This window comes from Crinia signifera, chromosome 8 (assembly GCF_055691185.1).
Source record: "Crinia signifera chromosome 8, ASM5569118v1, whole genome shotgun sequence".
NCBI classification, from domain to species: Eukaryota; Metazoa; Chordata; class Amphibia; order Anura; family Myobatrachidae; genus Crinia; species Crinia signifera.
In genome coordinates, this window is record NC_139224.1 from 49,257,896 (window position 1) to 49,274,542 (window position 16,647).

The 16,647-nt window shown below is 42.1% G+C and overlaps 1 protein-coding gene across 1 annotated transcript in view; it reads right to left on the minus strand.

Annotated features, from left to right (window-relative positions):
* The window catches only part of SFMBT1 (Scm like with four mbt domains 1), a 106,106-nt gene that overhangs the window by 74,115 nt on the left and 15,344 nt on the right, over positions 1–16,647 (minus strand). Inside the window, exon 2 of the mRNA XM_083156325.1 lies at positions 10–128. Within this exon, the coding sequence (XP_083012451.1) occupies positions 10–118 (109 nt within the window). The 5' untranslated portion in view covers positions 119–128. The remainder of the gene's footprint in view (positions 1–9; positions 129–16,647) is intronic.

Below are 16,647 nucleotides of genomic sequence, written 5' to 3' on the forward strand. Positions count from 1 at the left end.
TTATGGTACCTTCTTTGTTTTCTCCCTTGACACTCATATTAGTAGGAGGGCAGCCAGTGGTTACAGTGGGACTTTTGAGCTGTGCATTTGACACCAGTCCAGCAGTGGGGGTTCCCATTCCCCGAACACTAAAGCACAAACATAAAAACTTTTATTAATTTGTAAACTTGAATTAAGAAATTAATTAATTTTTATATAAACAAACAAATACATACATACACACACATATATATATATATATATACATACACACACATATACACATATATATATATATACACATACATACACACACACACACACACACACACACACACACACACACACACACACACACAACAGAGCAGAGGTTCAGCCCTCACCAGGCTTGCTTTTAAAATGGTCCTTTACTCCAACAGTTTGGGGGTTACACCATCACAGGGACAAACTGTTGGAATAAAGGACCATTTTAATGCAAGCCTGCAGAGTGCCGCCTCTCCTCTCTCAATCTATATATATTGCAACACGGTTGTACAACAAAAACATCTTGAACACTTTTGTCCAATCGAAAAAGACTTTTAATAAAGAGAAAACCATCTATACGGACTTGTGGGGCAATTTTTTTGTAACACTAATATAATTGTCTAAAGGACTCTCTAAAACTCATGGCGCCATCCCACAATTGTATATGACATTTCCACGCACTCCTACACACTAACAATTATTCAGTTTTACAATCCTCTGCAGTAGTAACACATTCAACAACATTTGCACCCCTGTTATAGCTCCAGCATATATATTTGTTATCTCTTTTCAAGAGTAACTATTCTAACCAGCTCTCCTAGGCATCTCTTTGGCAGTCAAATGGTTAACTATGAAAAAATCTGTAACTACAGTAGAACTGTATTTACAGATTATACTGCCCGAGGACTCTGAACAAACACACTCAATGTATGTGTGATTGCTTGTGTAGCCCATAAACTAACGCAGCATATATGGTTTTGCACCTGCAAAATGCATACCAAAATAATAATAATAATAATAATAATAATAATAATAATAATAATAATGTATGTATGTCTGTAAGTATTGTATACACATACACACACAAAACAATCTTCTGAATCAGTGATTCTCCCAACCCATGCTGACTAGACTGAAGCTCCTGGAATTATGAGAGGTTAAGTCAGCAATTTATTTCCCCAGTATATAACTGCATGCTTCAGGCGGAAGCAGCTAAATAAAATGTTTCAGTTAATTTACAGGGACTTTCACTTTCCTTTTGAGCATATGCTTGCTTACTGCCCTGACTTCACACACCCTGTATGTTATAAAATACACACTTCACCTAATATGCAAATGTATAATACCCCTTTCACATCGCACTTTTAAAACGGTATATTGCCGTTTTTTTCCCATTTTAAAACGTTTAAGGCTGCAATGTGAAAGTGCCAAAGTTGATTTACCGGTTAAAGTTAACTGGTATTTCAACACGGTTAAAAAGCAGAGTCCTACACGTTTTAAAGCCGTATTTTAGGCAGTTTGAACAGCTCTATGTCAATGGCTTGAAACGTGTCCCTTGGGGGTTAAACGGGTTGAATGTTTGAATGGTATTAAATGATTTCTAACACGGTTTTCACCTGCAATGTGAAAGGTCTCAAGGCTCAGACTCGTTTTAAAGTCCCATTTAAGAATACCGTGTCATTACCCATTTCTGCAATGTGAAAGCAGTATAAAACTAATGTACAAAACAATATAATCATATCATGTAATAGGAAAGTGTTGTACTTGCAAAGAAAATAGAAATATCACATCAAAATATAAAGAACACCACTACAGTCAATGTAATAATCTCTCAAGTAGAACATATATAAAATTGCATATACAAAGAAGGAATAGCTCAGTGGCCTTATTCAGTTAGTTATGAGTGACCTTGGAAATGTTACTTTTGTCTAACTGTCTTCTAAGCACTAAGAACTCATTTACAGTGTTTACACTCTGGGAAATAGGGTATAAATGTATGAATGTATGAAAACCAAAGAGTGCTTGGCTCTTTTTTGTATACCTCATGTACTAAGCTTGAAAAGTGATAAAAAGGAAAGTGATAAACCATCAGCCAATCAGCTCATAACTGCCATGTCACAGGCTGGGTTTGAAAAATGACAGGTTGGAGCTGATTGGCTGGTGGTTTATCACTCTCCATTGTATCACTTTTTATGGCTTAGTACATCTGACCCTATGGATCACGTCTCCAAGTATTGCTCATCACTTCTCATTATACCGAATGTAATTATTCTAATTAGCTGGCTTGCATGGTCCACTAAATCCATTATACCCTAATGTTTCTACTCCACCTTCTAGATCAGGGGTTGGCAATAAGCGGCCCTCCATCTGTTGATGAACTACATATTCCAGTATGCCTTGCATCAGTTTCAGCATAGCCATATAGTAAATCTAAGGCAAGGAATGCTGGAATGAGTAGTTCCTCAACAGCTGGAGGGCCACTTATTGCCCACCCCTGTTCTAGATGGTAATCTTTCATGGGCAGGACAATCTATTCCAATTGTCCCCTGTTCTCACTCCATCCCCTTTATAAACCCTGTAACGATGTGTGCTGAATTATGTGTGACATAAAATTTGGCTACATTTGCATTGATTAATTTCAAACTGCAATACTGCAATATTGAGGTCTGTATATTTAATGCGGAATTCTGTGTGCCACACAATTTGGTCAAAATTGCGGCCAACAATTTGGAACTTTCATGTATGTCATTATTTTTATTATTAACAGTTTCTTATATAGCGCATACATATTCCACATCACTTTACAGAGTATAGTTGAACATTCACTCAGTCCCTGTCCCAATGGAGGTTACAATCTATATTCCCTACCACATGTACACACACACACACACACAAACACACAGATATTCTAGGGTTAATTTTGTTGGAAGCCAATTGACATACCAGTATATTTTTAGATTGTGGGAGGGAACCGGAGTACCCGGAGTAAACCCATGCAAGTACGGGGAGAATATACAAACTCTGCACAGTTATGACCATGGTGGGTATCAAACCCATGACCTCAGCACTGTGAGGCAGTAATGCTAACCATTACACCATCCGTGATGCAATCTAGCCTGTATGCCCTGCAATTTTCTCATTATTGAGACCCAAGTACTCTTAACTCTGCTCAAATTCTTTCACTCTGGGTCATATATTTGTATCACTCGAACTGTAGAGTATTGCAAAATCTTTGATGATCACGATAATGATGATGATGATGATGATATAGACCATTTTTTTGCTATCTAAAAGATACTATTAGCAAAGTTTCTGAAGATCCCAACAAATATTCACAAGAGGATTTTCCTACAGGATTTAATTTATTCATGTATTTATTAAAAGTTCCTTTTATATAATGCACACATATTCCGCAGCACTTTACAAAGAATATTTAAACATTCACATCCGTCTCTGCCCCAATGGAGCTTACAATCTATATTCCTACCACATGTACACACACACAAATTCATTCTAGGGTTCATGTTTGTTGGGTGCCAATTGACATACCTGTATATTTTTGGATTGTGGGAGGGAATCCACGCAAGCACGGGAAGAATATACAAACTCCGCACAGTTAGGGCCATGGTGGAAGTCATGGTGGTGGCCATGACCTCAGTGCTGTGAGGCAATAATGCTAACCATGACACCGTCCGTGCTTCCCATAAATTCATAAAGGCATGTCCATAAGTAGCATGACAGTAGAAGAGCTAAAATAAATAGTGGATCAGTTTAGATTCTCCTTTGAATTTTTAATCTGAAGCTACAGTATAAAAACTCCTAAAATAGGACACGTCTGTACCCTCACATAGGTGGTCCAGTTCTTGAAACATAGGGGAGTATTCAATGCGTTTTTTCTCCATGTGCAGCGAATCCCGTTTAGGATTTGCTGCACATTCCAGTAGCGCACGCAGGGGGGGTTTCTGAGTACCCAGAAACCCCCCTAGGAGTCTAAGGGCCTTAGGCTGAAAGCTGAGGGTCCCCTCTTTCCAAGGGTACACGAATTTTAAAAATCGGCCGTTGGGAACCGGAGATATCTGACTTCAAAGCAGTGGTCCCCATCCAATCCTGTTAATTGCTTTTCCCAGTCCGATATTTCAGGTTTTGTCTAACTAAATGCCGGGGGGCGGCAGCAGGCAGGGAGATGTAAGCCTCCCTGCCTGCCCAGAGGAGGGTGGCTCCCGGTGACACAGGCAGCAGAAGCTTCAAGCAATAAAATAGCATGCCCCTTCACAGAAAAAAAAATCTGATTTGTTGACAAAAAAAAACTTTATTTTAAAAGATAACTTTCCAGTTCACCTAAAAAAGATGTCGAATGCAAAACGGTGAATCATGGCAAAAATCAGGGAGAAAGCAGTTCTCCATCCTAGCATTGAATAAACTCTTGGCGAATCCCAGTGAAAACGCCATTGAAATACACCAGCGAATTGCATCGACAATGAAACGGAGAACTGGCCGGCATTCACTGTTCGCTTTCAGCAAACAGTGAACATTGAATAGGGTGAATCAGATTTTCAGTGAAAAAGATTCACCGCAAAGAGTGAAAACAGCCCGATTCGCAAAAAAAAAAAGTGAATCTGGAGCACTGAATACTAGCCATAGATTATTTATTTCCACATTTATAATCTAAGCTCAGGCTGTCACTGTATAAACCTTAATATAATATTAGTGTGGCTATCCAAGGGGCATATTCAATTAGCTGCGTTAGCCAGCAATTCAATTTAACACATCGGTCCGCAAGTTTTTTCTATTCGATTTGCTTTTGCAAATCTAACCGTAGTAATTTCGAATTCATATTTACTCCAATTAATTAGCTCAATTTGGCCAGTAATTACAGGTCATTGTTTGGGGTGATATTCTGCAAAGCACTGAATAGTTGGTTTAAAGAAGTTTGACATTTATATAGGGAGTGTTGTGACAGCTGATTTTAACCTTGCAGGTGGAATTTCAAGTGATTTACACATTTTTAGATGACACACACACACTTACAGTAATTTTTTGCACCCCGAGTTAATCTAGAGAATTTTTTAACTTTACAAAAAAATCAAATTTTCTAGCATTTTGTTTACCTTTACATGCAAATACCAGCCATTGGAAACATTTGAAAAATATTATTACCATGAGAGTGCTATTTCCAAAGGATTCAGGAGCTTACATAAAAACAATAATTAGAATTACTGTGCAATACATGTAAGTACGTTAATTTATGCCGCAAAAAAAACCTGTTTATTTTTTATACTGCGGCTAACTGAATATGCCCACAAGAGCACAAGAGTGGAGGCTAAAAATGTTTTGGACTCCAAGCTGTAGATCACTGATCAGAGAGATTCCATCCAAAATGATCCATCCACAACCTAGTATTCAAAGCTCTAAAATTAAATATCAGCTGGCATGTTTGGCTTCTGAACAAGGAACAAATTGGAACAAAACCCCCAAAAATCCATCCTTACAAGTGGATGCCATACTAGAGGACAGAATTGATAGCCTGGTCCAATGCCACCCTCTTCTCTGCATCACAGGGAAAAACAGTGTCAAAAAATGACCATGGTGCGGGCCTTTGAGGTAGATGATGTAACCTCTGGAAATGATACTCAGCACCCAGGTGTCTGAAGACAACTCCAATCGCCCTTCAACTGACCACAGGACTGGGTGAAGCGAGCCTATCCTTCCAAGTTTCCTCAAGCTCTCTGGTTCGAGGACACTTTGGCCAATGGATGATATGTACTAAACCTTGAAGACTGATAAAGCTGAGTGAGAGAAAGTACCAAACAATCAGCTCCTTGCTGCAATGTAACAGGTTGTGTTTGAAAAATGTAAATTACGAGCTGATTAGCTGGTACCTTATCGCTCTCCACGACTTAGTATATCTGTCCCAATGGGAAATGCGGCTGATTTTGAGTTGGAAGCAAACTATGCTGGATGCAAGGGGTGCAGATATATTTATATTTTGCTTAGGGGTCCAGCAGATATGTAGATAGCCTACATATGCTAGACAGCTTTATTTTTACATAGTAAATTATATTTGAGTTTGAACACATCCCTCCTAATATTAAAAAAATTTGTGCTACAAAAATAATGAATAAATTCCAAATAATTGATAAATTAATATAAAAATGGGTACTTGTTTCCTAGCACGGCCACACCGATTTACATCGGGGTGGTCGTGTCGGAAAAATCGGGTCGATCACATCGCATGCGATTTGGTCGCATGCGATGCGATCGACGCGACCGACCCGATTTTCGACCCGATTTTTTGATTGAATGAAATGTAAATCGGGTCCCTGGGACCCGATTTTACATTGGATTCAATGTAAAATATTCCCTACACCCCCAAATTTAACGACGTAAACCCCACCCCACGATAGACGCCAACCCGAAGCGTGGCGAGCGCAGCGAGCCCGCGAGGGGCGGCGGTGCGCGTCCTCCGACCTTTTCATTCCCCTACTATCCACGTCGGCGTGGAGTTGAGAATAGAATTGTGTGGCGAGCGCAGCGAGCCACCGAGCCCGAAGCGTGGCGAGCGCAGCGAGCCCCGCGAGGGGACGCGTATACCTGTGAAGTTATACGCGTCCCCTCGCGGGGCTCGCTGCGCTCGCCACACTATTCTATTCTCAACTCCACACCGACGTGGATAGTAGGGGAATGAAAAGGTCGGAGGACGCGCACCGCCGCCCCTCGCGGGCTCGCTGCGCTCGCCACGCTTCGGGTTGGCGTCTATCGTGGGGTGACGACGGGGACATCTATAATGTGAAATGGGTCATATTGGCCCATTTCACATTTTTCACATTTTTTTAAAGGTGAGATGGACTTAATCAAGTCCATCTCATCTTGTGCCATTATAATGGCACAAGACCGACGCGATCCTCACGATTTCAATGTTAAAAAATATTTTAACATTGAAGCCTATGGGGAAATCGGGGGCATCGCGTCGGTCGCGTCGGGAACAATGTTAATGGTCCCGACCAACGCGATGCCCCCGATATTGTACCTTTGCCGGCAAAATGGACCTGATTTCAAAGGAAATCGGGTCCATCGTGTGGATCGTGTACCTTAACTTAAAGGTACACGATCCACAAGATTGTGGCCGTGCTAGGAAACAAGTACCTAAAAATGATAAAATATTTTACAGATTCTTACCGGATCTTATGCTAAATCTCCTGATCTCACATGCTGCATACAAGATCAGAAGATTTAGAAAAGATCAATAGGAAAGCACATCGGAACATCTTTGGAAATGTGTAATCTTTTTTCCAGGATGGACAAAGTAATTCAAGGCAAATTTATGTGCACAATTTAAGATTGCAGATCTTTCTAGGGTGTGGGCACCTTCAAACTCCCCTCCCCCCTTCACTCTGCCCCATCCATGCCTCTATAATTACTACCCCCATCTAAGATTGTTCACATAACAACTTTAATGGTTCGTCCAGATACAGTAGCAGCAAGGTGGGACAGTCTCCTAATATGCCAAGATCAGGATGGTGGAGACATATGTTTACATGAGTTAAAGGGGTGTTGTTATTCATCAAGGTTTATAGCCCTCTTATACTCTCACATTATACTTTTATGGGCTATACTCTAGATAAAACTGTATTTATAGACATACTTTTTCTCATAGCACTGTAGCTGCTGTTTGGATGCATGCTAATTGCTTTCCCACAAATTAAAATTGGATTTATTAAAAAAAAAAAAAAAGCTTTCCAACATAAAAGCAGAGGACATAATATTTAAACGTATTGGTACTGACTAACAATGTACATTGGGGATAAGTCACAGAGGTTTTACCAACATCAGTACTGCATAAAGGTAGAAACATAGAAACATAGAAACATAGAATTTGACGGCAGATAAGAACCACTTGGCCCATCTAGTCTGCCCCTTTTTTTAAACATGTTACCTCAAACCATATTTGATCCTTATTTTTTTGTAAGGATATCAATATGCTTATCCCAAGCATGTTTAAATTGTACTACTGTATTTGCGTCTACCACCTCTGTTGGGAGGCTATTCCACTTATCTACTACTCTTTCTGTGAAAAAATTCTTCCTCGCATTTCCCCTGAATCTTCCTCCCTCTAGTTTCAGTGCATGTCCTCGTGTTCTGTTGCTCCTCTTCCTGTGAAGAATGTCTCCCACCTGTACCTTGTTAAAGCCCTTGATATATTTGAAAGTTTCTATCATGTCCCCCCTTTCCCTTCTCTGCTCTAAAGTATACATATTAAGATCTTTTAGTCTTTCCTGGTACGTTTTGTGATGTAGGCCATGCACCATTTTAGTTGCTCTTCTTTGTACAGTCTCTAATGTATTTATATCCTTCTGGAGATATGGCCTCCAGAACTGAACACAATACTCTAGGTGAGGTCGTACCAATGACCTATACAGTGGCATTATTACTTCTTTCTTTCTACTGCTGATACCTCTCCCTATGCAACCAAGCATCTGACTTGCCTTCTTCATTGCTTTGTTACATTGCCTACCTGCTTTTAAGTCCCCTGAAATGGTGACACCTAGATCCCTCTCTTCCTCAGTAGTTTCCATTATAGTGCCATTTATACTATATTGAGTCTTTGGATTTCTGAGACCCAAGTGCATGATTTTGCATTTTTTGGCATTAAACTGTAGTTGCCATTCTCTTGACCATTTCTCTAATCTGCCTAGATCCTCAATCATTTGTTTTACCCCTCCTGGTGTGTCTACCCTGTTGCATACCTTTGTGTCATCTGCAAAAAGGCACATTTTACCCTCAATTCCATTAGCAATATCACCAATAAAGATATTAAAAAGCACCGGTCCAAGTACAGATCCCTGGGGTACTCCACTTGTAACCTTTCCCTCCTTTGACTGTACTCCATTTACTACAACTCTCTGTTTTCTGTCCTGCAACCAGGCTCTTATCCATTCAACTATCTTAGAATCCAATCCCAAGCTTTCAAGTTTATTTAACAGTCTGCGATGTGGGACAGTGTCAAAAGCTTTACTAAAGTCTAGATAAGCTACATCTACAGCCCCACCTTGATCTATTACTTTAGTCACCCAGTCAAAAAAGTCAATAAGATTTGTTTGACATGATCTTCCCCCAGTAAACCCATGCTGTTTTGGATCCTGTAAATTGCTGGTTTTGAGATATTCTACAACTCTTTGTTTTAAGAGTGTTTCCATCAATTTCCCTACTACTGATGTAAGGCTCACTGGTCGATAGTTGCTTACCTCTTCCTTGCTTCCACTTTTGTGCAGTGGGACTACATTCGCTGTTTTCCAGTCCTATAAAGTTTTCCAGGTATAAAGGTATTTAGCAGTAATTGGTTGGTGGTGCTCTTAAAAAGGTTCAGTGCAAAGGAAACAGATTTAGCAGATATACTAATAACATTAAATGCATCAAAGCACTATTGATATAAATGCCTTTATTTACGTTTAACGCTCACCCAGATAGTCTTTTAAAATAACCATCTATAGATTAGCAGAACGGCTTCAAATTGGAGCATTTGCAGAGAGAGCTGCAACCGGGCACTTTAGAGGTACTGAGAGTCAGCGGTGTTTATTTACTAAAGTTGGCCATACATCAGTACGATTTGAGGTACAAACGCACAATATTGACAGATCGTGCGATCGATTTTATGCACATTGGCCCTTATTCTGGTTGGTGCGGTAATATCCGCGTGCGTTCGTCCCGCCGATGTTTTGTGTCTGCGCATGTGCAGAGGCGTCTCTGCGCATGTGCGAGCGGGGCGTACGGCCAAATCCCGCATGAAATGTGAACACTCCGAACAGGGGGTGGAGAGGGGCGTGAAGGGCTATTTGGGCTCATTACCATATGCATACGCCCCGCGTTTCATGGGCGTTCCCATGCAAACGCTGGGCGTACGTATGGTAATGTGACCGTGACGCAGGTGTAGGGGGCGGACATATGACATCGCCGGATGTCAGCTGCCCGCCCAGATCCCTGCTTTTGCACGGAGAAATGTCCGTGTGGTCTGAGGTTGCGGGAGCTGGTGGAGCACTCGGTCCTGCATTCGATGGTCTGCGACCATCCAATGTTGGGGGAGGTTCCCTGAGATGGAGGAGGCGTATTCCGTGAAAAATACACGTGCGGTCCGTTCGGCCAGCTTCTTACCGCATACGGACGGAGTTGGCGATCCATATGGAAGGCGGGGTTTCGCACGCACGGTCCTGGCCGCATATTCGGATCCGGCCGCACCGATCAGAATAAGGGCCATTGTGAGGTTTTTCGGTACCATCCATGATGCGATGTGCGGCCCCGCGGGTTGTGAGATGGATCCTATGATCTTAAGTGTTGCACGTATGATCTAATGATGCTACGGATGACCAGTAAGCTAAAATTGCAGATCATAAGATAGATTTTAGTTGAAATTACACACATATCACATAAGATCTACAGTATCATAAGTCAGGGGAGCTGCTGGGGAGTTCAAAGGAAATTGTGTACAATTTGAATTGGAAACTGGTTGTTCTGATGTATGGCAGGCTTTAGATAGAAGTTATATTAAAGATGGACTGTTGCTATGGGCAACCAATCAGATTCTATTGATTATCTTCTAGAAGGTGCTAAATAAATAAGTATATTTGGTACTTATTTCCTAGCACGGCGCCCACGATTTTTATCTTATGCCATCGTATCGATCTGATCGCATCGCATGCGACCCGATTGCATGCGATGCGATCAGACCCGATTTTTTATTGTGCAGCCACCCTGATGGGTGATTAATATGTTAAATGCACCCCCAGACCCGATTTTTAATTGTACAGCCACCCTAATGGGTGATTACTATGTTAAATGCACCCCCATTGTTAACGCCAGCCCCACTATCAACGCCAACCTGAAGCTTGGCGAGCCCACGAGGGGCGGATGTACGCATCCTCCGACCTTTTCATACCCCCACTATCCACATTGGCGTGGAGTTGATTCCATATAGTGTGGCGAGCCACCGAGCCCGAAGCATGGCGAGCGCAGCGAGCTCCACAAGGGGACGCAGATTACTTCACATGTATTCCGCTTCCGCTCTCCACGCTTCGGGCTCGGTGGCTCGCTGCGCTCGCCACACTATCTGAAAAGGTCAGAGGACGCGTACCGCCGCCGCTCGCCACGCTTCCGGTTGGCGTTGATAGTGGGGGTGGCGTTAACAATGCGGGTGCATTTAACATAGTAATCACCCATCAGGGTGGCTGTACAATTAAAAATCGGGTCTGATCGCATCGCATGCCATTGTAATGGCATGCGATGCAATATTAAAATTGTACAGTGCGGCTCTTAAAACCCGAAAATCGAGTCCCATCGCATACCTTTAGTAGTGGTATGCGATGGCATACGATGGGCGCCGTGCTAGGAAACAAGTACCGTATATTTTGATTGGTTGCTATGGACAGCATTCCATCTTCAATAGAACTGCCATCTTATTAAATAAATCCCAACATCTCAATTTGCAGTCATACCTGTAATCATATTTTGTAAAAATGCATAAAATACATACATTTTTCACAAGTCGTAGTAATAAGCCATTTCTTAATTATACTGTAAATATTAAATAGATATGAATAGTTTTTAGAATACAAGAACAAATAACCTGATCATAAAAAGGTATTCTCATACGCAGGACTTGCTATCACAGACAGCTATGGATTCCATCATGGAACATTTTCAGGCAGAACAGATAGAACCGGCCAAGATCAAAACGTGCTTTTTAACTTTTGGCAAAACAAATAGTCTTTGACTTATTGTCAACTCACAGCCTTTTAGCCAATCACAGACAGAATAAGTGGTACTGTATGCTAGGGTGGCCAACTCATCCCTTTAACCAGGGACACATATTAATTACACAGGTTCTGTGACTGGCTTTCACCTGGGTTTAAACTGCCACACCTCAAGACTCCATTTCACCTGGTTTTAAACTGCCACAGAACCTGTGTAATTAATATGTGTCCCGGATTAAAGGGATGAGTTGGTCACCCTACTGTATGCTAAAACCTGTAAGACCTGTGCAGTTAATGTGTCTACAGATCTCCATGGCAACCTCCCTTGCTTGTCAATACATTTCTCTCTTCACTTTTAACTACCTGGATGATATAGACAAAATGTATTAAGCTTTGCGAAGAGATAAACTTGAGATAAAGTGGAGATAAATTGGAAAGAGATAACGCACCAGCCAATCAACTTCCAACTGTCATGTTTCAAACACAGCTGATTGGCTGGTGTGTTATCTCCTTTCAATTTATCTCCACTTTATCTCAAGTTTATCTCTTTGCCAGGCTTAATACATCTGCCCCAAGATTGGTTAAAAAGAGCTAAGCACATGGTGTTCCAGGGACCAAGATAAATGGACAAGAATGATTAAAATAAAAAGACATCCAGATTTAAGTTGTTCCCGGACAGAATTTCAGTGTTTTGTGGTTATTGGCAGATCACACTTCTAAAGAATCATGAAGCTCTGGCATACCTCTTGACAACTGAACAGTCACAGCAGAGGTGCAACTACCATTGGTGCAGCAGGTGCATTGCATCGGGGCCCCTAAGGACCAACGGGCCCACTGCTGCCACCCACTGCTGTGTGGCATATTGTGAATTTGGGTTGGATTGGGGGGGGTATATTTTGCCAATCGTGTCAATCAATCACTCACTATGCAGTTTGACCACTCACGTCAGACTAAATCTAAATATACATGGGTATATTAATTCTAATTGTTAACCACACAACTGCAGTTTTTTTGCCATGCTAATTTTTAATTATATTTTGTTTTAGCCTTTAGCCAATCTGATTACAAGCATCCTTTTCTTTGTTAACAGAAATAACTCTGATCAACCAATTTCTAGATTACATATTTTAGCATTCAGTAAGAATAACCCATTGCTACATCTTTATCAAACATGTTTTTTTTGTCTAAGTCAATATTTAGTTATTTATTTATGAAGTTTCTTATATAGCGCAGCATATTCCGTTGCGCTTTACAGAGGAGACAACAAACAGGGTATTTACAGACAGTCAAAAGGTAGGAGGGCCCTGCTCGCAAGCTTACAATCTATAGATAAAAACTATTATAAAAAAAGAAATTCCACTTTATTATTGGCCCTACAACAAAGAAAAAAAAAAGAAAAAGGGGGGGGGGGGGGGGGGGGGAAGGAGATAGCCTGAGCACACAAATACAATTTGGTGCGATATATGTATTACCACAATGCCGATAGTATTAAGGAGTATTAAGGAGTGATCTGACCTGCCTTGTTGTAGCCACCTTTATGTGTGTGCCAAAAACCTGATAGATCTTATCTGTGACTGGTCATATGACAGAATAGGACTTTCAGCCTGATTCAGGCTTGATCAGACGGGGCCGAGACTTACGATGGTCGGGATCTGCACATGCGGCACATTTTTATGGGGTATCCTCATAAAATAGCTGGGCTTCCCCCCCAAGAACGCAGACGTGGCATTGCCTGCTCAGGGCCGGGCAGAAATAAAAGTCAGTTTACACGGTCTTTTATTTCCAAAGGGGAAAGCAATAATTCGATGATTGGTGATCATTTCTCTCCCCTTGGGCCGAAAGCGAGGGCATGTGTTCTTGTACACATCCCCTCGCTTGCTAGCGATGGGATGCGGGCAGCGCTGACCTGTTCGCTAGGCTGCGAGTATAAGCAGATCTGAATGTTTGTACTCTGAACAGTCCCGACTTTCCATGTGGAGTTGGAGATTTTTTTTTAGTTTTGTTCCGTTTTCTGTTTAAGTCTGATCAAATAAAAGTTCTTGTCCATTATTTACAATTATGTATTGCAATAGAATGGAAACTAAATCATGATGGCAATTATGTAGGAGGTATATAGAATTCTAAGGTTGTAGGCACTGGTTGTATGCTCTGTCAGTGGTTCCCAAACTTTTTTGAATCACGGCACCCTAGAGCATCAAAATATTTTGAAGGCACCCCTTGGTCAAATGCTTCTTATAAAGAAATTTACTAACAAAATATTAAATGAAGTGCATTGTGTTTGTCACAGTTATCTGGTGAGGGACAGGATTTGCTTCTGTTTGTCCACATATATTATGATTGGCAGCCACAAGCACTGGTTTTGCCTGGTACATTGACCATAAATAATATGAATTGAAGTTGGTCCACCAACCCAATGCACCCCTGCAAGTGTCCTGAAAAAAAAAAGAGTTCTAAGGTGGAAGATTTACCAAATCTTCTAAAATAGTCTAGTGCAGATGTTGCCCAGTGAAACCATATTCTAGCTTTCATCATGTGTAGTACATTGTAGAACAGGAGAGCTTGAATCTGATTAGCTCTGAGCAAGATATATCCTTCTTAACAGAACTATAAATGAGCTGTGACTGTAAGTGTATTTGGTACAGCACTGGTACATCTATTTATTGCTCCTTCCCCAACACCAACTGTGACTGTTGGGGAGGACACTTCAAGAGTCTACATTAAATAACACACACACACCCTCCAATTAGTATTGCTGCAACAGGTCCAGCCCTGGTTGCAATCCTACCACTTTTCCCAAGCGATGTCTTGTTATTGCTATACAAATGATATAAAGAAAAGGAGAGGTTGATCAACAGATGGGAGCACCCCTGCATCATATATAATGCTGGGAAGGGCATGTCTAGCCATTGGCACTGTCTGTGAGGAGTCCCATTGGCTGCAAAGCCAGGAGGACTGCTGTGCCCTGCCTCCCCCTTTTGACCAGCTCCCTTGGCTGATGTCATCAGCACCAACCTCTATATAATCATCTGATTCATAGACCAGTATAATGCGGGCATAAAGGGCTGTACATACCCCGCAGCATTAAAACATTGGTCAAGTCTTACAAAGGGTCACAAACACAACAACAACAAATATTCCTCTCTCTATTGCAATGGCAATTGGTAGAATGAAACCATGAACTCAGAAGAGGTTTTCATTGTGACATGGTATGTCCCTATAGTGGGAAATATATAGATTTGCATTTTGATTAATAATGTTTTTGCTAAAACAGCAGTAGCGCTTTTGCCTGTCTGTCACACAGAAGAGATGTGTCAGCCTCTACTTAGCTCCTTTCTTCAACAGTCCATTCCAAGTACAAAGCTTCCATTGTTACATCCACAACATGGCTACACATTAAAACCAAATAGTACTGTTAATCACTAACATTTTTTGATAGGTTCAAGTCATTTAAAATATTAAAAATAAATCTTGAACAAAAAATACACAACGTAATAGTTTGAAACATCCAAAGCCGATGGACTAAACATCTACCATTGTTTATTCAGTATTACTATTTAACATGGCAATGACATATTACAGGCAGTGTAGCGGCATGAGACCGGTAGACAGGGGCGTAACTATAGCACCGCAGCCCCCGCGACCGCGGGGGGGCGCTATGCATGTGCGGGCGCCGGGGGCTGCAGTGCTATAGTTACATTACACCCCGCCGCCCGCCGCACCATCCCCAGTCTTTACCTGTACAGGTGGGGGGGACGCTGCGAGGCGGCTGGGGGGACGGACGCTGCGGGGGACACAGCTGCGGCAATTACTTACAGCTGAGCCGGGCAGGGGGAGCCGGGAGCTGTCTGTACTGAAAAAGAAAAAAAAAAGCCCATACAATGAATGGGCAGCCTGTGATTGGCTGCTGAGCGCTCTCTCAGCCAATTGCTGACTGGCTGAGAGAGCGCTCAGCCAATCACAGGCTGCCCATTCATTGTATGGGCTTTTTTTTTTTCCTTCCGTAATGACTGTGAGAGCTCCCGGCTCCCCCTGCCCGGCTCAGCTGTAAGTAATTGCCGCCTCTGTGTCCCCCGCAGCGTCCGTCCCCCGCAGCGTCCGTCCCCCCAGCCACATTGACGGCTACCTGGGGGAGCGGCGGGTGAGTGGCTGGGCGCCCTCCCTTTAACGGCGGGGGGGCGCCCAAAATGTCGTTACGCCACTGCCGGTAGAACACCAAAAAGTGCAGCAATACCTGCAGAAAAGGTTCATATAACAAAACAACCCATTGGACAGAGCAGCTGTTGGCTCCCTCAGCACAACTGAATCTACAGCTCAATGGCCAGTACCTCTGCAATTATGATCATAGTAAGTATGGCATTTAACATAATTAGTACATAACATCAAGTACTAGTAAAGTGTAAACTAACAGTTCTAGATAATAGGTAGGTGCAGAGACAGAAGGATAGCTCAGTGAGAGAGAGAGAGACCAGGATGCTATGGAAAGGTGGGTACACTGGGCTGTGGCTCCAGGGCCATCAGAGAAATATTCAGGCCAATAGAACCATTGCTTGACGAATGAGGACAATAAGGTTAAATAGGGAATGTCCTCAGTCTACACTTTAAACCAGAACTTAATTTTAACAGCTATTTCAGAGATAGGGGGAGGCTACTGGATGGTGGCCCTAGTAACTATCAATCTATATATTATAAGGGCACAGTCATGCCCTTATATTAAGGCTGAATTAGATAAACAGAATTCTCAAAGCCTAGGATGGGTGACAAGTGCCGCCTGCCGGGTGAAGATGGCAGGGAAGCCCAGGAGGAGCGGTGAATGGTTCAAAAGGGTGAAGATGCAGCAGAAGCCCCGAAGAGGCAGTAGGTGCCGTCCTCTAGGTGAAGATGATGTGGAGGAAATCAATAAATA